The sequence below is a fragment of the Dipodomys ordii genome, unplaced genomic scaffold (genome assembly GCF_000151885.1).
Source record: "Dipodomys ordii isolate 6190 unplaced genomic scaffold, Dord_2.0 Scaffold133, whole genome shotgun sequence".
NCBI classification, from domain to species: Eukaryota; Metazoa; Chordata; class Mammalia; order Rodentia; family Heteromyidae; genus Dipodomys; species Dipodomys ordii.
Genome location: NW_012267349.1, coordinates 3,313,343 through 3,334,550, shown reverse-complemented (window position 1 = coordinate 3,334,550; position 21,208 = coordinate 3,313,343). Strand labels below are relative to the sequence as shown.

Sequence of the window (21,208 nt, the reverse complement as noted above, 5' to 3'; positions counted from 1 at the left end):
ATGTGGAAGTCTTGCACACCCATGCAGACACTTACACACACACACACACACACAGAAACAGAGAGTACTTAGAACATAATGAGTGACAAGGAAAAAAGATAGGCATAGGAAATACGTAGTTGTGCTATTGGTATTCTGTATGTGTGTATTTGTGAAGTCATAGCATAATTGAATTGATTTCCAAAGAACTCTCCAAGGGATCAGATTAATGAAATGTTTTAAGCTCTTTCATTTAAGAAGAACAATTGCTTCTTAATATAATAACTATTTGCTTGTCCTAGTTTGAAAAAGAAAAACAGCATGATATTCGATCATTCTTTTTACCAAAACCTACAAAGAAACAGTTGGAGACAACCTGTGATGAATCAAGAATATTCCCAGATAAAAATACTATATCAGAGCCTAGAAAAGTAGCTACTAGAGGTACTATTCATTGTGGACGTGATTTTGAACCTGAAGCTAAAAGATTGAAACTGACTACCACCAATGACCACAGCAGTCCTCCTGAGGAGAATCCATCCTGGTCCAAACCAACCAAAACTGTACGCATAGAAAATGACCCTGAGGCCAAGTCCCTGTCAACCACCCCAGCCCATCCTAGAAAGACCTGGCAATGTGCCTTCTGTACCTTTATCAATGATTCCGTGCTTCCTTATTGTGAAATGTGTGAGAACCCAAAAGGCAGTTCTGGTGAGTACACAAAAGGTGACCCTGGAGGCGGGGGCTGGTAGTGGTGTCTGGAGATGCACTCTTGTTTCAGAGTCTGCTGTTAGAAGTGTAGTGTGACTCAGCACTGACTTCAGCTTGTAAAATGGAGTAAGAACTTCACAGAGGGAAGACTGACACTGTCCCTGGTGGAACGTGAAAAGCTTCTGCTTCTGTCAGAATGTATATCTCCAAGTGTCTGTGATATGGCATTCATTTGGCAAAAATGGACATTTCTGATTAATGTCAGCAGGATGTGAATTCAGTGTTTGAAATAGAAGCTCTGTTGCTATGGTAGCAAATATGCCTTACAGTCATAGACCTGTAGTTTTCTTTTCTTTATAGATATACTTATTTTTAAGGAAATTATAGAGTATTTTATATGTATATAGGGAAACAATCCACTGTTACTTCTTTGCTTACTTAGCATATATTGTGCTGTATTTTTTTGCTTGACAAGTCATAAAGACTCTTCAATATTTCTGCTTTAAAGAACCAATTTGACAGCTGTTTTATGAATTCTTTTCTAAAACATTTTACTGAGAAATCATTAACATACTTCAAGTAGGTTTTCATAGCATGATATGGCATTTCCTGATGTTTAGTTTCTGAAATGGTTATTAATATCTTTGTTATAAGCCAAAAAGTCATTAGTATTCTTTTATGTTACCAATTTTAGAGAGCAATTATATGCCAATAAAAAATACCAAGTGGACAGTTTTAGAAACTGGAAATACTCATTTTATCAATGGTAATAGTTGTTCACACCTATTTATCAATTACACATTAATTCTTCTAAACAGTGATATTATAACTCCTCTAAGACAGAAACTCTGATATTGTGATTCCTTTTTTCTGCCTTTCTCTCTGCTCTTAGTTTTGATCCAAAGGCAAAAGTAATCAGTAGTTAAGTCATTCCTCTTTCCCTTCTATATGTTCCTACCTAAATTAACAAGCCTGCCATCTAGCTGGGTATATTGTAATGTGAGCACTTGTGCTCTGTGAACTAAATTGGAACCACAAGTTTATTCCATAGCATATCATACCATAATTAGCATAACCTCATGTAACTCCCAGCTGATAAAGACAATAAAAATATATTGTGACCATGAAATAATATCACCTCAAATTAGCTATATAAGATAACTGATTTAGAAGAAAAAGTTTTATTGTTTTATATTTTTCCTTTGTGATGCTAGACCCTTGACTCAATAAACACTCTAATACAACTTAAGAAAACAAACTTCCCTTTATGAATACAAAATAGTGTGCTTAGAGAAAAAAATCTCAACAGTGTCATTACTTTTATCTTAAAGTTATAATTATTAGATATATATTATTGTAATTTAGCACAGTGATGTCCATCCTTGATTTGTATATACCCCAGCAGCAAAATTGGTGCTAAATTTGTTTTCCATATAATTTTTTGAGGAAAGGGTAGAATCCATAATATTAGAATATAGTAGTCTATAAAGTTTGCAAATTCAGTCTATAGTGATTTAGAGAAAAGTGGTATAGAATACCTTGAGTACTTTGTTCTTAACATGTGTGGTTTAAAAATCACCCAGATTTATATCTCCCATTTGAATTTCAGACTTAAATATATCTAAATGGGTACATAATATGACCTGGATATCTAATGGGAATCCCATGTTAACATGCCCATAATAGGTTTGTTTATGTGTATGTGTGCCAATACTGGGACTTGGACTCAGAACTATGAGCGCTTGCTTGCCTATTTATTTTTATTTTGCCAGTCCTGGGGCTTGAACTCAGGGCATGAGTGCTGTCCCTGAGCTTTTTTTTCTCAAGCCTTTTGGTGGCTAATTGGAGATGAGAATCTCACAGACTTTCCTCCCCAGGCTGGCTTTGAACTACAATCCTTGATCTCAGCCTCCTGAGCTACAGCTTGTAACCTTGCTGGTGGTTAATTGGGCCGGCTTTAAACCACAGTCCTCAGCTCTCAGCCGTTATTATTCCTCAGTCTAACTCCATTTAGTTCCAATTGCATTTAGAGTCTAATCCAGGAATATAGTTCGGGCCAGGCTTTGTAAACATCTCTGAGCTCACATGAGTCTCCACTGAGAGCATAATCTCCACAATATGGCGTGTTCTAATATCATTCCTTCAAGTTTTTGGATTTCATCCTTTTTTCACCATTCCCTCTACCCCCAATTATCTTATTCACAAAAACCTCAGCGGAGTCTTGATTTGTTTATATTATTGTCTGTCTCTGCCACTCAAAAGGAAATCTTCAAAAAACAGGGGAAATAATAAGCCCTGGATAAATGCTTTAAAAGAATGAACAAACATTAATAACTTGGTTTCTTTTTATAAGACTTATCTGTTACATTTTAACTGTGTTTTTAAATGTAAAATATTTTTGACAATTCTACACAGGCAGCATCAACTGTATCCAGGACAAAAACAAAAATGAGGAAGATAATTCTCAGAAAGATACCTCCAAAAAAGTTGATGCAAGCTCAGACTGTGAAAAACAAGTCCTTGGACAGTTAGCTCCTGACCAATTGATGGAGAACAAAGAAGAAATGATAGAAGTTGAGAAGGAAAACAGACTCATACCCCAGGGAGGTAAGTCTTGTTTTCATTTCTGGTGTCCTGATAATAACCATAATGGTATCTGAATTATGATTGATACATGATTGTTGCCTTGTTCTAAGTATCTTTTATTCCCTTCTTTATTAAAAATACAAACCACTTTTCACATACGTAAACACCAGATAACTAGAAGAACGGCATGTGTCTGTTAGCATTCAGACATTATCTATGGAGTAGAGCCAGTTAATAGCTGCATGTGCTACCTACAGACCTGCTGTCCTGCCTCATCCAAGCCTAGTCCATTATACTTCAAGGGTGTTGTTTGACTTCTGGATACAATGTTGTTTGACTTTTAGATACAATGGTTACAATTAACAGATTACTTTTTAAAAACTTAAATCCTTAATCCTTTTTTTTTTAAATATACTTCTTTTTTTATTTTTTTTTTATTTTTGTCGGTCATGGGGCCTGAACTCTGGGCCTGGGTGCCGTCCCTCGGCTCTTCAGCTCAAGGCTACTCTACCACTTGAGTCAAGTACCACTTCTGGCTTTTTCTGTTTATGTGATGCTGGGGAATCAAACCCAGGGCCTCATGCATGCAACACAAACACTGTACCACTGAGCCACCTTCCCAGCCCAAATCCTTAATCCTTTTACATGAATTTTTTGTTGTTTGTTTATGACCAACAACCTCTTTTAAATTTTTTAGTATGAAGTCAAGTTATAAAGAAATTCATTGGGCTTCCGGCTTTTTTTTCTTTTTGCTTATGTGGTGCTGAGGAATTGAACCCAGGGCCTCATGCATGCAAGGCAAGTACTCTGCCAATGAGCCACCTTCCCAGCTCCTGTGCCTCACTGTATTTACTCAATTTCCAAAGAACAACTGTTTGTTCCTATTTTGGCAAAGTTATAACAAAAATATTTATAAATATGCAATCTTGCATAATTTTGCAGGTATAGATTAAAAATATTTTTCTAGTTATAAATATTTTGTATTAAAATTAAACTTTTGATATTGCCAAAAAAAATATGTCAGAAAGGCAGTCAATAGAGAAAAAAAAAAGTGAGCAAAACAGTTAAGTGAATTGGGGATAAAATAGTGATGTCCTTGATGTATGAAATATTCAGGCATTTGGATAAAGTGTTTGTCCTACAATATGACAAACTTTCAGCCTATGACTCTCAACTTTAAATGACTATACTTAATGTATTTTAATTTTTTATTGTTTTTAAGAAATATGATTTCAAAACTATATGAAGCAAAATTGTATTTAGAGATGCCAAAGAATGTTTCAGATTCATTTGTATTTCCTGATTCCATCTATTATGTATAGCTTGATGGGTAGTAAATTTCAGCTTGTAGTCATACATCACATTCTTTTATTGTCCAACTAGGAGAAGATTTTACGTACTTTTAGATTATTTTCTTTTACTTAGTGACCATAGTAACCTACAGAGTTTTATTAAAACCTCAAAATTTTGGGGATGAGGCTGCTGGAACTTATCTTAAGTTAATTACTATTAAGCTCTGATTAATTTGGAAGCAGATTTGCAGCTTTAAAACAAAACATTCATGTAAGAATTTCTGAGCTCAAATAATTGTCTTCTTCTCTCTGCCTTCTCTCCCTCTGATTCCTCAGTATCTTCCCAAAGAGAATCTTGTTTGGGTCTAATTGTAACCCCTTTTAAATAGACAACAGAGACTTAGGAGGGTTATACTCTTCTGTGCCTTTCTGATTTCCTTGTTGATTCTTCCTCCACGTGGGTTGCAGGACAGCAAATGCCTAGTGAGCTAAACCTCAAACTAGGAATCAGCATATTGTCTGTGACACATGCAACTATGACATACCTTAACCATAACAAAAACCAGGCCATAAAGCTTAACGCTATTAAAATTCCTCTTTTGCACTGGCATTTCTTTGATTTGTTATGAGGGTTTCAACATGGTGGCCTACCTTCAGTTGCTTTACTTGACATATAATAGGCAATCTTTTTGCACATCTCAGTTAACCAAAAGTAAGATAGCTTCCTCTGTTTGCCGGAATCTTGTCTTAAGACCCAAGAAGTACTAAGAAGTACTTACTAAGTTATGCCTTTGCAAGAATGTCAGAAATTTGCTTATTCCTTCAGTAATGGGTATTTGCTTCTTTAATATCAATTTATGTTGTTCTGTTGTGTTCCCAGGTTTTTGATATATGTAACTTTTCATTTCAGTACTTATAGTAAAAAGTCTGATGACATCTTAAAGTTAATCTCATCAAAATAAACTGTTTTCAGTAGAGGGAATATGAATCTTCAGAGTCTCTTTTGTCTTTTATAGTAGAGCAGTTGAAGCATTCAGACACTCTGCCAGTGTACGATACCTTAATGTTTTGTGCAAGTAAGAATACTGACCGAATTCACCTCTATACTAAGGTAAGCATCATGTAAATTTCATAGCTTGAAACAAAAAGACCTCCTTTTCTTTTCTTATTTTTTAATGGAAATATTTAACAGTGAGATAGGCATCTAATCTAGTTTTTTTTTTCTTCTTAAAGCTAATTATCCAGTTCCTATGTTAAATCTAAAGATAATGAGAGGCAAAACGTGATATTCATTAAGAGTATAGACTTCAGGGCAAGACTGCCATTGTTTAAATCTATTATTAAGTGTATAATCTTAGACGCATTACCTAACTTCTCTGTGTTTCTGTTTTCTCAACTGTAAACTATGGAGGGATTTGTTAGAAAGATAAAATAAGTTTAGTCCTAAAGAGCACTCAGCACAGTGCCTAGCCCTCATAAATTCTCAAGAAGTGTTAGTTCTGGCACTAGATAGTTGAAAGCAGCAGGAGATGACACATTTTTAGACACCTAACTCATCTCCGTGTTGAATAAAGATAGGAAGATTTTGTGATGAGATCACTCAGATTCCTATGATATTCTAATTTAGCGATGCTCAGCGTTTTCAAGTCAGCACCCCTCTGTGTCACTGAAATGTTTCATGGATTTTAAGGAGCCTTTGTTTGTGTGAGCACATCTTTATATCTACAGTACTCAATATTAAAACGAAACATTTAAAATATTCACTATCCTATTTTTAATAATGGTCTACACTCATTATATATTTATATGTAAAGATCATATTTTCATGAAAAATAATTACATTTTCAAAGTGTATTTAATCAGAGGAATTAAGCTGCTTTATGTTTTTAGCAATATTCTGTAAAGTCTCAATACAATACAATGGGATTCTTGTATCTTCCTTGATATTCATTTTGTTGTAATATATCGTGTTGATGTCATGATTCATTGTTGAATTTGTATGTGTGTGTGTGTATGGGTTTGCCTGTGTGTGTGTGTGTGTGTGTATGCCAGCTCTGGGACTTGACCTCAGGGTCAGGTCACTGTCCCTGAGCTTTTTGTTCAAGGATGAGTTCTACCACTTGAGCTATAACTCCACTTCTGGATTTTTGGTGATTAATTGGAGATGAGAGCATCACAGACTTTCCTACCTTGGCTGTCTTTGAGCTATAATCCTCAAATCTCAGCCTCTTGAGTAACTAGGATTGCAGGCATGGGCCACTGGTGCTGGCTAGTAATACTCTTCAGTTAGAAGGAAATGTCCAGACCATAAATATCTAAAACTCCTAAACAGGATCTAGCACAGATCCACAACAAGATAGAGATTAAGAACTAAGCTATTCTCCTCTTGTGGTAATAAACCCGGCCCACCCTTTGGAGACTCTGGGTATACTGAGAGAGACTGGGGAGACCAGTGACTCCTTTGATATCCTTCAAGTGGTTTTAAATGTCTCTTTTCCAGAAGGCCTGCAGCTTGAGGCTGTGCTTCTCAAACCTTCACATGAGAGGAATAGAAAAGTGATCCAGAAGAAGCTTGAAAAGCGAGGCAGTCAAAGCACACCAGGAATTCAGAGTCCCTTAAAGTCTGTAAACATTTCATTCTGGATAGTGAAGTTATGGTCAACATTTTTCCCCTTGGGGTGGAGGCAGAGAAAAACTTACCAACTGTAGCAACGTTTCTGGCTCTTCTACCTGGCCTGTGTAGCATAAACTACCTCTCATCCTTGATACAATTGTCAGAAATCTCAAATGTAAAGTTTACTGTGGCTTTCTAAAGACGAGACATGAGACAAATGAAATATTGGCATGTCTTTTCAAAGCTACAATAGAGTGAGATGAAGCCCTTCCTTAGAACCAAAATAACATCTACAATGGTGGTGTGGCTCAAATAGACTTGAACAAAAAGCCAAGTGAGAATGTGAGGCCATGAATTCAAACCTTAGTACCAGCACACACATAAAGAGAGAGAAATAATCAGGAAAGGAGGCAGGGAGGGATGGAGAGAGGGAGGAAGTAAGGAAAGAAGGAAGGAAATTTAGAATATTGTACTATAATTAGGACTGTGTTTCAACCAAAATCTAAGGTTTACAATTATATTTTATAATTATATATCTAAACTTTAAAATTACATACATTTACAATTAAACACTATAGTTACAAATTAAAGTTTAAGTAAATACTTTTTATGGATTTTGCTTGTTTGTTTGCCGATCCTGGGCCTTGAACTCTGGGCCTGGGCACTGTGCCTAATGTTCTTTTGCTCAAAGTTAGCACTCTACCACTTGAGCTACAGCTTTACTTCTGGCTTTTTCCGTTATTAATTGAAGAAAAAGAGTCTCATGGACTTTCCTTCCCTGGCTGGCTACAAACCATGATCCTCAGCCTTCTCTCAGCCTCCTGAATAGCTTAGGATTACGGCCATGAGCCACCAGCACCTGGCTGGATTTTTTTGTTTATGTTTTTGTTTTTCTCAAAGAGAAGGAGCTGGAACATTTCTTTGGCTTAAGGAGAATTAGAATATGAGTGGAAATATTGTTGATACATTAGAATTTCTTTGATATATTCTTCTTCCTCATTGAAAAAGAAGTAACTTCTTGTTGCATTTAATTAACTGCAACCCTATTTGTGGTTACTTTTTAACCTCAAGATTTCAGGATAATGTGCAGTGATTATTGAGACCTAAAAGTAGCTTTGCTTACTCCTCATGTGATGAGGATTCAAGTCCTTGTATGCTGATATGACATTGTTTTAGGGAAGCAAAGAATGTTAAATAATTTCTCTAGAATTATCTTCTCTTTACTTTCCTGTGCCTGTAACACTGACAGGTATATCAATCATTTGGGGAGAGCTATTCAGCCTATTTCTTGATGATCTCTTTATATTACTGTTATTATCTTTAAGAAACAAAGGGGTTTCACTTCAAAGTGTCAATTTAGGAGTACACAGTATCTTGATCAGTGTCACCATTCAACCTTCTTTGATATGAGATATATTTTCAGAAATTATAAAGACATTTACTTCTTGATTTGAGAATGATCATTCTGCTAGTAACTTCAAGGGCATTATATTATTTTGTATTGATTTGCAATTTATAACTCGTAGTTTTTAATGTGCTTTATTAGCATTTATTATTTGTACAAGTGGGTTTCATTGTGATGGTTCCGTGCATGCAAATAGTGTATCCCTTCTTAAAACACTTTCAACAGATATCATACATGCATATAAGAATACAAAACATGACATTGTTTTGATACATATTTCTAAGATTAGGGACTAAAGAAGTGTGACAAGTCTGTCAAGCATCCTAGGCTGACAGCAAAGGACTTGAGGCTAAATGTAGGCAATGCAGGTCTGCAGAGAGCAAGAGAGAATCTACCTCTCCTTCTCACCTTTAGTCCTTTAGGGGAGCTATCTGTGTTGGTTACACCGTTACTTACAATGTACTATCCAGTTTATCTTTTAGCACACCAGACATATTATGCCATAATATAATTATTTTCTTCTAAAGTAGTTACTAGTGCTTGAAGAATAAAAAGGATTGACAATGATGTCTTCCTACTCTAAAATAGGATGGAAAACCTATGAATTGTAACTTCATTCCTTTGGATATAAAATTAGACCTTTGGGAAGACTTACCAGCAAGTTTTCAACTGAAACATAATCGCTCACTGGTAAGACTACTTTATGTAAAATAGTTGTATTTGTTTTAAGTAAAATTGTTTATATAATTTTAATGATCACTTTGAGTTTAGTAAAACAGTGCTATGTGGCCTATTGCAGAATCAAGTCACCTTCTGTATTTTTAGCAATCCAGGCAGTGTCTATTAATTACCCTAGTGCTAAAAATAAATGTGAAGTCTGTCTTCTTAGCAAATGATCACACCTAGAGCTACTGTTTCTACAGATAGAATCTTCCTCACATTTAATTTCTCATTCACAGAATTAGCAACTGTGATATTTGTATCTGTCACATTTTTATCCCTAAGGTTAAGTTCTAACAGTGACAAATTCTGGGAACAGGGATAATATCATGTTGGGTGACTCTGGAGTCATTATCAAAATCACTAGTATGGAGCTACAGGCCAGATACCTGCCAGGGAGGATTAATTTCAGATCTGTGGCTGACTTACGATCATTGCTAAGAAGGATCTTCATGTTCAGGAACTGACCCAGCATGCAGTGAGCATTTTTTTGAAAAGAAAAAAGGCAAACAATGGCTTAAAAAAAAAAAAAACTTTTAGTAGAAATAGAGCATTTCCAGGAGATCAGCTGCATCTATCTTGAAAAAAAAAAAGTAGCAGTGTGCTGCTTTCTTTAGTATCAACAAATCCTGACTCTCAGATCCCAGTCCCTCTAAACAGCCAGTTATCTATAATTGACTAATAATGAAAAGAACCCTAATAAAAATGACCCAAGTTTATTTGTGGGTTTTTTTTCCCCCTAGAGTAACAGGCATCAAATAGAAACTTATTCTTGATGTTATTTTGTTCTTTGGTCAACCCTGCCAGACCTGCTGTTCTTGAGGAAACTTTGCCTTGTCTGCTTCTGGGCTATGTGCTTCCAATCTTGTTTTCCTTTCACCTAGCACATTTATTAATTTGTCCTTTTGTGTGTTAAGGGCATAAAGTGAGTGTCCTGAAACATGCCTTTAGCAGATCTTTGTATTGAAAGAATCTTTTTACAATTTAGCCAAAGATAATTTACAATAAATATATGAAACTTCAAGTTGAAAAAAATCCTTAAATTGTGTTACTCAAGAACTTGTTTGGGGGATTTTAAAAAACCTGAAGTTTTCTCATGTTGTAAATAACTTCACTTTCACAGAAAGATGCATGATGATTGTTAACTCTTTTTATTATTTTCTTTTCTATCAGATTTTGAGGTTTGTTCGAGAGTGGAATTGTCTGACTGCCATGAAGCAAAGGGTAATTAGGAAAAGTGGACAGCTGTTCTGTAGCCCAATCCTTGCATTGGAAGAGATCACAAAACAACAAGCCAAACAAAATAGTACCAAAAGGTATGAATCATCTTTCTATTTTATTTTGTATTTTATTGCTTTTCAGGGTTATTCCTATAGAAAGTCTAATCTTACTGACCCAATAATAAAATCCTGGTAAGTTGAGAGAAAAGTGTTTATAAAACCACAGTTCTATTATTTCAGAGCAACATAATTAGATATATAGTGAATTCGATCAAATCTGTTAGAAGATATCAGGTTGTTGGATCTTGGTCACTATGACTTTAGCTTATCCGTCAAGACGCCAGAGCCATGGAAGCTATGACTTGTTAAGCCTAGGACACTTATATCAACAGGAAGACATTTTACTCTAAGAATCTTACAATAAATCCTGGGATCTATCTTCCCCGGCTTCCTGTGGCATGCATTTCAGGTGTCATGCAGCCATGGAGATGCACCATCACCTTTCAACAAGTGAAAAGTAGCTGTCAGGTCTGTGTTTGAAAAGTACATAAAAGGAAAGTTCAATTGTGACACATTTGTCTCTATCATTGCTTAATCTGTAGGTCGACATTTTCATTACATCACCATTTCTTTGTCTCAATTAAGTACACTTTTGTGTGATCTCAAATTCCTATTTTTTCTTTTTCTCTTTCTTTTTTGGTCAGTCGTGGGACAAACTCTGGGCTTGGACACTGTCCTTCAGCTCAATGCACGTGATCTGCCACTTAAGCCATAGCACTACTTCTGGTTTTCTGGTGGTTAATTGGAGATAAGAGTCTTGCTGTTCTTGTTAATGTACTTATAATGTACTATGTGATTTTTTTTTTGTTTCTTTGTATGTTCTTCCCCAATGGTATAAACCCTATTTTCACTGTATTTGATTCTGGTGCCCTGCATCTTGTATATACATTTTTCTAATTTGGGGAGGGAAAGGGAAATAACAAAATGCTTAAACAAGGATACAGCTTGACCCATTGTAACAATGATATGTACAAGACACTATGTTGAAAACGAATTTTACAACTTTGGAGTGGGGAGAGAGGAGTTGGGGAGGTGGGGAGGGAAGGGATGGTAAGAAAAAAACAAAGGAGGAGGTAACAGTGCTCTATAGGAAATGTACTCATTACCTTACTCATGTAACTGTAACCCCTCTGTACAGTATCTTTATGATTAAAAACATATTAAAAAATAGAATGGGGACGCGAATATATAATTGTTACTACTGATCTAAAAAGTACCGGGAAGTGTACCTTTGAAACTCTTAGGGAATGTTTCTCTAGGACATTGATTCCTAATCAGGGACAGTGATGCCAGGATTGCAATCTCTAAAAATATTCTAGATGATCAGGACTAGGGAATGCAACTGAAGTGCTTCTTACTGGTCTATACACATTCTTGGCATGCACCAACAATTCTATTGAAAATCCTATAGTAAGTAGGACTGGGCCCACAAAAAAAATTATGTTTTTAGAATGCCTATAGTGTTACTATTGTGAAATCTTAGGCATAATACTAGAGGATTTTTAGAGTTGTAGGCACTTTATACATTTACTCCAGGGTTATAAATTCATGACTTAAAAAGGCAAAAGAAAGAACCATCAATGAGTAAGAAAAGGATGGGATCGGAAGTGGCGCTGTGGCTCAAGTGGTAGAGCGCTAGCCTTGAGCTGAAGAGCTGAAGGACAGCGCCCAGGCCCAGAGTTCAAGACCCACGACCAACAAAAAAGAAAAAAGAAAAGAAAAGGATGGGACCTAGCTTAGGATGATAGCAAATTGAAAAGTGCATAACTTATCTGAAGTCATTCAAGTTCAGTTTTTTTCAAACATTTCTTTATATTTATAGTAAATGTGTTGGATAGAGGGATTACAGTTACATAAGTCAGATAAAGTGTAAATTTCTTTTTGAATCAAGTTCAAATTTAAAAAAAAAATACTTTCTTAGTCAAATAAAGCCCTTTGAATAACTGGGTTTATCTGTGAGCTACCACTTTGGGCCTGGTTAAAAGACATGTACTAGTTGAATTTTTGCATGTATTGCTTTATATCCAAGTGGATTTGAAATACCTGTGCACGCATTTCTTCATATGTGTGCATACACATGTATTTATACACAAGCATAAGTATGTATAAATATCAAAAGCATGATGCCTATTTTATTTTTTTCAATATTTGTGCCAGTCTTCTCTACTTTACCCATTCTTATTAATACAGTCTTGGTTGAAGCATTGATCTTGTCTTTCTTACATAATAAATTCCCTTCACAGTTGAATTTATAGCCCATTCCAAACATTTCTAAATATGTTGTATTGTTTCTTCTCCATCAGATATGATGGACTACTTAAAGTATCAGTTAAAGAAATGACTGATTATATGTAAAAGTTGACCCAAAATCAATACAATTTGAAGTCAGACATACAGTGTTATTTATAAAATTAAATGTAGATTATACAGTTAGGCTGTATTTTAAAGCATCAAATTAAAGAATCAGATTTGTTTTTTTGGGGGGGGGGTCCGGTCGTGGGGCCTGCTCAGCCTGGGCGCTGTCCCTCAACTCTTCAGCTCAAAGCTAGTGCTCTATCACTTGAGTCACAGCGCCACTTCTGGGTTTTTTCTTTTTTGCTTACATGGTGCTGAGGAATCGAACCCAGGGCCTCAGGCATGCAAGGCAAGGGCTCTACCACTGAGCCAACTTCCCAGCCCTCAGATTTGTATTTTTAAGAGCTCACTCTGACGGAAGTTTGGAAATTAAATAAAAAAGTAAAGACTTTAAGTGGGGAGAAAGGTAACATTCGTTTCTTATTGTTGCCATCACAACTTTCCACAAGCTTGGCATCTTATTACAATGCAAATTTGTTCTCTCATAGTTCTCTAAGTTCAGACTGACCCTTGCTAGTTATTTTTGCTATGTGTTTTACAAGGCTAAAATGAGAAGCCAATTCCAGATTTACTTCATATGGTTGTCAGAACTTATTTTCTTGCACATGTAGAATTGCGGTTCCCATTACTTTCCTGTGTGTCGACTGAGGGCTACCATCCATAGGACTAGAAATCCAGTCCTGCCTAGTACATGGACAGTGCCAGCAGCGAGTGTCAAATCCTTTGCTTAGTGAGGCTTATGCACCTTTGGTTCACCTTAGTTACATCTGAAATGTTCCTTTATGGCATTACCTAGATTGGTAATTGGCTAGGTGATCTGAGGCGGGGAATCCTAGGAGATACCTTGATTCTGCTGAAGCTACTCACATCGGTACATACCTTTAGTGCCAGCACACATGAGGCTAAGGGATGACACTTGAGCTCAGGAATTTTTGAGACTTGCTTGGTGACAGAGAGAAAGAGAAAGGAAAGAAGAAAAGAAGCAGGAAAAAAGGAAGGAAAGAAAGGGAGAAAGAAAGAAGGAAATGAAAAAAAATACGACAGTGTGTCCACTATCAAAGGTAAAAGACTACTGTAACTGTGACATTAAAAATAGGAATGGAGGAAAAAGAACAGAGAGCACTATGAAGGAGGGATACCTAGCTCCTCAACATGCAGCTGATGCACCTGCAGAGGTGAGATGCTGTCAGAGGCACTCTGAGTTCTCCTGGCAGAACTCAGTAAATCTCAATATTTTGGAAAAGCAGATGTGAAAATTGAGGCTAAACAAAGGGGAGGAGTGAGGCCCTGGAGCTCCTTCCTTCCCACGCTCACATCAGTGTAGTCTCTAGAGAAACGGATCCAAAGGCCATCAGGCTTGGAAAGACCCAGCTCAGTGGAGGTAAAGGGAGAGATAATACACTGAAAACAAGCTCTCAGGGACAGCGCCCAGGCCCCGCGTTCAAGTCCCAATGACCGACCCAAAAAAAAAAAGAAAGAAAGAAAAAGCTGGAAGTGGAGTGGAGCTGTGGCTCAAAACAAAACAAAACAAAAACAAAAAATGAAAACATCACCAGCCACAGTTTGTTCTTGAGTGAGTTTCATTTCTGATTTAGTAAAAGTAGGCTTGATTTAGCAGAAAGTTGGCCACTGTTTATCCTCTACCTATAACTAATCTCTAAAAAGTGACCCAAAGCCCTAGATTGCATTCATTAAAAAGGGCCACTTTGCAACATACACTAATTTTGCAATTGCCAATTTAAACTATTATTAATCCAGGAATTAGTTTAGTAACCAACGTTTTTCCTTCCCTATATGCACAAATTAGGTTTTACCACATCTGTTTGGGAGATGATATACTTTAAGCTTAATAGCATACTTCAATGAAAATTAAATTAGTGGTAACTTGGAAACTTTTCACCTCTCTTTCTTGGGGCAGATCAATCTGGGGTTTGGGGTGTATGTGGACTTCAAGAATGTATGCTTAAGGCTCTTACATGAGAGCAAGAGGTTATTTTTAGTTCCTAAATCACTGACTAGATTTCTCAGCATCTAGCATTCACACATTGGAAAATACCGGAGGCAAGACTTAATATTCCATTGCCCTCAGATTTAGGAACATTTTGAGTTTATTTAGAATCCTCAAGAACACTTTAGCAAAGTGTTTTTTACCAAGGGAATAAAATGGTTGAAGAAATGAGAAGTTTGGGGGAAGTTTAGAAACTCAATGAGCACGTTAAAGAACTGAAAAGAAGAAAACTAAAAAAAAGAACTGTGATTCCTTTTTACTATTTTATTATTAAATAGTTGTACAAAGACATTACAATTCCATCTGTCAGGTTATGAGTACAGTATAGCTTGATCAATGGAAGAACTGTGATTCTCAAAAAAGAATTTAGCTTGTTTTTGTATTGTTGTTGTTGTTACTTTAAGTAAGACACACAAATGGAAATGCAAATATGAAAAGATACCCATCTGGGGCTGGGAAGGTGGCTCAGTGGTAGAGTGCTTGCCTTGCATACATGAGGCCCTGGGTTCGATTCCTCAGCACCACATAGGAAAAAAGCCGGAAGTGGTGCTGGGGCTCAAGTGGTAGAGAGCTAGCCTTGAGCTGAAGAGCTGAGGGACAACGCCCAGGCCCAGAGTTCAGGCCCCACGACCAGACCCCCCCCCCCAAAAAAAGATACCCATCTGTACTGTTATGGGAAAAATGAAATTTTAAAGTAATAAAAATGCCTACCCTTTTTAGCAGAGAATTTGTTTATTTGTGTGTGTGAGAGGTTTTGCCCAACATTGTCTGGAAATCCTGAGTCGTCCTGCCTCTGCCTGCCAAGATTCCAACGTACCCCACCATGCCACGTCAGCAGAGACTTTTTTAAAAATGCCATGGATTGTGGGAGTACACACACTGTCATTCATTGTTGATAGAGACATGCACTGCTTCCGCTTAGCAGAAATGAAATTAGTAAAATCCACCCACATTTAAAGCACTCAAGACTTTTATATCAGGAATTTTATTTATTTTGGGTATACTTAATGTGGAGCTATTGAGACAGTAACATGGTTTGTGATAGAAAAACTGGAAATGATGTACATGCCCATTAATCAGATAACAGGTAAGTGTATTACATGATTTACACACATAATTGAATGACATATTACCAATAAAAAAGTGCAGAATAGCTCTGTTACAGAAAAGTGGCTCAAGTGGTAGAGCCCTTGCCTTGAGCTGAAGAGCTCAGGGAGAGTGCCCAGGCCCAGAGTTCAAGTCCCACAACCAACCAGAAACAAAACAAAAGCAAAAAACCACTCAAAATATGAAGAAATCAAGTCTAAACTAACTTTTTCCAAATTCCATAAGAGGTGTAAACTACCAGAGAAACTGGGCCATCCTAATTAATTGGGTAATTGCATTTTACCTACTTAAATTCCCCTGTCACTTTTCATTAGAATTACTTTCCTCTTTACTTCCAGTCCCTGAACCATTGTGTGTGGTATTGATAGTGTTGTTTAAAAAGGTTTTGAATCCCACATCAAGAGTAGTTTTGTTTGAGTGGAAGATTCCATAAACCTTGGATGGGCTGAAACTAATGAGAACAGCCTTCAGGTTGTAGGAGATGTGATTGAATCTGGTTAACTAAAATGAGAATCACTTTATACAAAACACTGCTACAGTATTGCTACTGAGTAAGATAATTTGGAGGTGCCTTAGAGAGATAGTCAAGATACTGGGAAGGTCTCTACATAGCTTAATAGGTAGCATCTGTAAGGCTGTTTGATCTGATTCAGTCTTTTTTTATTTCCACATCCACCTTTTTCCTCTTAAGTTTTAAAAATTGGTCCAAAGGGTAGTTTAATAAGTATTGAATTTCTTAGAAAAATAAACCTTGAAGGAACAAATTAGAACAAAGAGAGATCTTCTCCAGGAAAACGGGTTTGGGATGAGAAGTCACCAGCAGAGAAGGAGAGGGCTAATGAAGAGGATGAATGAGAATGAATGTAGTCAAGGTAATTATTTATGCATATGAAAATGGAACAGTGAAAACTATTGAGGCTGTTTTAAGAATCTGGGATTGGAATAAAGAAGAGTAATTGAGGGAATGGGTTTGATTGGGATACATTGTAACATGTATGAACCACCTCCTTGAACAACTAATATATGCTCATTTTAACAATAAGGAAAAAGAAAAAGAGATATGTTTCCTACATCATGTACCCCCATGTAAAGGACAACAGTTTTTAACTTTAGTATTAGCACAATATTAATAGAGTTATAGCTTGCTTTTGCTTATGGTGCCCTTGCAAAGAACAATATAAACTACTATGAGAGAAAATCTACTGAATATCTGTATCTTCTTCTAGATACATCACTAAAGAAGATGTTGCTGTTGCCTCAATGAACAAAGTGAAGAATGATGGTGGCTGCATTCGTCTGATCATGAAAGACTCTAGGCCTCAGGACCCTTCCAAAAAGTAAGGACACAGTAGTACTGAAAATAGGTCTTTCAAAATATATATTAATTTTGTAATAGTGCTTCACCTTCATGTGTCATGTTAGAGGTTACAAAGAGCTTTCATGACTTCATAGCTCTTTAGTCCTTCTTGCAACTATGTGAAGCATGTGATCTTAACATCTTGTAAATAAGAAATGATGGAAGGTACAAATTCAAGCTGCTTTCCAACCTTGAACTGTTCTAACCAGAGAAAGATTTTCCTTTGACGCTAACCAACCATAGAAAATAAGCTAAGCAGTTATTTCTAGTTGTAGGACTTTTTTCTTTCTTTCTTTTTTTCTTGCGGTTGTGGACTTGAACTCAGGGCCTCGGTACTGTCCCTGAGCTATTCTGCTTGAGGCTAGCACTCTACACTTGGAGCCACAGCTCTACTTCTGGTTCTTGCGTGGTTAATTGTAGATAAGTCTCACAGGGCCTTTTCTGCCTGGGCTGGCTTTGAACCTCTATCCTCAAATCTCAGCCTGTTAAGTAGCTAGGATTACAAACATGAGCCACCAGTGCTCCACTGTTGTAGGATTTTTTAATCAGTTAAGTAATGTACCTTTTCCTAATTCTAACAAACTGATGACATGGTACTATATTTCAGTTCTGATTTTAATCTTACCAGCCCTGAGTTTACCTGAGTTAATGAACTTTCTCTTGTCATTCCTATCAGCATGGTCAGCTACTTCAATGTATCGCCTTATGGCTATGAAGACTTCCTGTATGTATCCTGTAAGGCAGAAGATGCTGGAAGAGTTTGTACTAACCTCTCTGACCCACTATAGTTAGAAAAAAAAGGTAGCTGATAAACTTTAGTTAGGATTTGACATTAGCCTCTTCCAAGCCTAAAGACACATTTTCTAACATCTTTTCCAAGTTTTCCAGATGTTTCAAAGTCTAATTCCTTAATAAGGAAACATGTAAAATCACGAGAGGCAGCATGTATCAATTTAATTTTTGTAACACACTGTTTTTCTTTACCTGTCAAGGAATACAGAATGCCCACTACAACTATTTCATCTTCATATTGAGTCACAAAATCCACATAGAAACTTTAGACCTTTATATGAGGCATTGATTATGGTCATTATTTATTTATTACCTATTGACATTTTGTTTAATTGTAGAGAGCTCCTTGAAGATGGAAATTCTTCCACATCTCAAGATGATCTCATTGTGAATCCTTCTACATCTAAAGGGTATTTGCAAGCTGTGGATAATGAAGGAAATCCACTTTGCCTTCGCTGTCAACATCCCACTAATCAAGAGTATCAAGCAAATGCTTGGGATTCACGGTTTTGTTCTCTGAAATGTCAGGAAGAATTTTGGATTCGATCTAATAATTCTTACCTTCGAGCCCAAGTATTTGAAACTGAACATGGGGTATGTCAGCTATGTAATGTGAATGCACAAGAACTCTTTTTATGTGTGAGAGATGCCCCTAAAAGTCAGAGGAAGAATCTTCTAGATGCTACTTGGACTTCAAAGCTCCCATTGGAACAGGTAAATTATATCTCATGACAGAAAGAAGGCAACATTGTGATGAGTGATGAATATTGACTCCCTAATATTATGTTAACTTTATTTTGCTTGGCTTTGTTGCTCATAGCTGGAGCTCTATCACTTGAACCATGCTACCACTTCTGGCTTTTTGCTATTTAGTTGTTGGTTTAGGCTTGCTCCAAACCTCAGTCTTCAGATCTCATTCTACTGTGTTGCTAGGGTTATAGACAAGAGCAAAAAAGAAAGCAAGTGCCTTTTTTAAGCTTTTTAGTATGGGAATTTTCAAGTATATATACAAATTAGGAATAATCATCATCCAGCTTCAATAGTAAACCCCAATTTGCCATTTGATTCTATCTTACCATTGTCTCACTTTTGTTTCCCTCTTGGACTATTTTAAAGTAAATTCTAAACAATAGGTCATTATTTTTATTAGGTATTCCCAAGGTAGACTGACCTCCTTTCTTCCTTCCTCCTTTCTTTTCTCCCTCCCTCAATCTCTTCCTTTGCCCTTCTCTCCTTTCTTTGAAATACATCACAATTCAAATGATAGTTTCTTAAATATAATAAATTCATACGTAGTTTCCAAGATTGTCTCAGAAATGTTTTTCAGAAGTTAACTTTGTCCCAAGACTGGTACAAAAAAAAGTTAATTTTGTTTGATTTAGAATTAGAATATGATATCAATATTATTTGGTTATTATGCCTTTTAAGTTTTATTTAACCGCTAATATTATCCAATCCCTTTTTTTAAACATTTTTTAAACGTTAATTGTTAATAAAAATGGATTCTTTGCCTACAGGATATCCCACAGTCTAAATTTATCTCCATGTGTCTTTATGGTACTTTTTTTGGCATGTTCTTCTATCTCCTCTAATTTCCTAAATATTGAAAATAAGATGTAGAAGCTTAATTCGATTTTGATTCCATTATTTTGGGAAAAGATTTTTTTTTTTTCAGGAAGGAAAAGAAGTTTATTTATTTACGGAACTGCTGCCCCGGCCATGCATCGTGAAGAAGCTTGGCTGAAAAGAGAAGGGGGGGACACCCACCTCTGGGCCAGGACTTATCTAGGCCAGGGACAGGAAGAGGTGTGGCAGGTGGGGGAAAGGTGTGGCCACCCTGGATCTGGATGTGACCTCAGGGTCTGGGACCCTCCTAAGGTCAGATAGGAGGCATGTGACCAGAGGTGGCCCAGGATGTGACCTAGCAGGAGGGGAAGGTGACTACTTCCAGGTCTGCCAGTTACCTAGGTAACAGATACTGGGTGGAAACTTAGCCAAGAAGGAGGGAGGTGTCTCTGTTCAGACCTCACATTCCATCCTTTTGATAATTATGAAAAAGGGTGAAGATTCTCTCTGGCTACTTCCACATCAATTGTAGGGGTAAAAGGCTGAGATGTGGTCCCCTCTGGGAGAAGGCAGCAGGCCGCAGTAGTCATTTGGTAGACATGAATCCTTAGATGAAGTGTGGAGGAGGCAAGTCTCTTGGATGAAGTCTGGAGAAGTCTCATCATGCATTGAGGGACATGGTGGAGATAGTCAGGATGGTCTAGGTGGGAATGAGGCCTGTCTTCCAGGTTAGAAGAGATGGACTGGATCTGGACTGCATGTAGACTGGCTGGCACTGAACAGAGTAGGGAAGTGGTGTGGACGTGGATGGGAAGGCCAGCAATGGTATTGGTGAAAAGTCTCGCGTGGTGTCTCAAGGCAGTTTGGTTCGCAGAAAAGGGGTGGTTAGGAAATTCTAACTTTTCCAACTCAAAAACCCCATCCAAGTCACAGCAACATATGTAAGGTATATTAAATAGGTAGGTTTCATTAGGTAGCCAATGAAGAGAACACCACGTGCAATTCAGGCAGGAAAAGAAGTTTATTTATTTACCAAACTGCTGCCCCCGCCAGGCATAGTGGAGAAGCATGACTGAAAAGGAAAGGGGTGTTGGGGGCAGGGAAGGGGGGGGGCTTGGGAAGAGATCTTAACAAGTGATGCTTTGCATCTACAGACACAAAGTCTGGTGGTTCCATTTTTCATGATGTTAATATTGAATGGCAAGAGCCAATAAATAATCTGAAAAATGTAGTTCATTTGAGATACCTGTGTGTGGGGATGTATGTGTGTGTGCACACATGCAGATGTAGGCTGAAGTGTATGTGAATTCATTCCATTGTAAAATATAGTTGTTATTTTTATTTTTTTTTGTCGGCCGTGGGGCTTGAACTCTGGGCCTGGGCGCTGTCCCTCAGCTCTTCAGCTCAAGGCAAGCGCTCTACCACTTGAGCTACAG

General features: G+C 37.0%; 1 protein-coding gene across 1 annotated transcript in view; it reads left to right on the top strand.

Annotated features, from left to right (window-relative positions):
* Positions 1 to 21,208, top strand: part of Zranb3 (zinc finger, RAN-binding domain containing 3) — a 228,760-nt gene that overhangs the window by 201,308 nt on the left and 6,244 nt on the right. Inside the window, exons 12-18 of the mRNA XM_013030801.1 lie at positions 282 to 690; positions 3,106 to 3,297; positions 5,585 to 5,679; positions 9,176 to 9,277; positions 10,481 to 10,623; positions 17,284 to 17,394; positions 18,545 to 18,920. Coding sequence (XP_012886255.1) covers positions 282 to 690; positions 3,106 to 3,297; positions 5,585 to 5,679; positions 9,176 to 9,277; positions 10,481 to 10,623; positions 17,284 to 17,394; positions 18,545 to 18,920 — 1,428 coding nt within the window. The remainder of the gene's footprint in view (positions 1 to 281; positions 691 to 3,105; positions 3,298 to 5,584; positions 5,680 to 9,175; positions 9,278 to 10,480; positions 10,624 to 17,283; positions 17,395 to 18,544; positions 18,921 to 21,208) is intronic.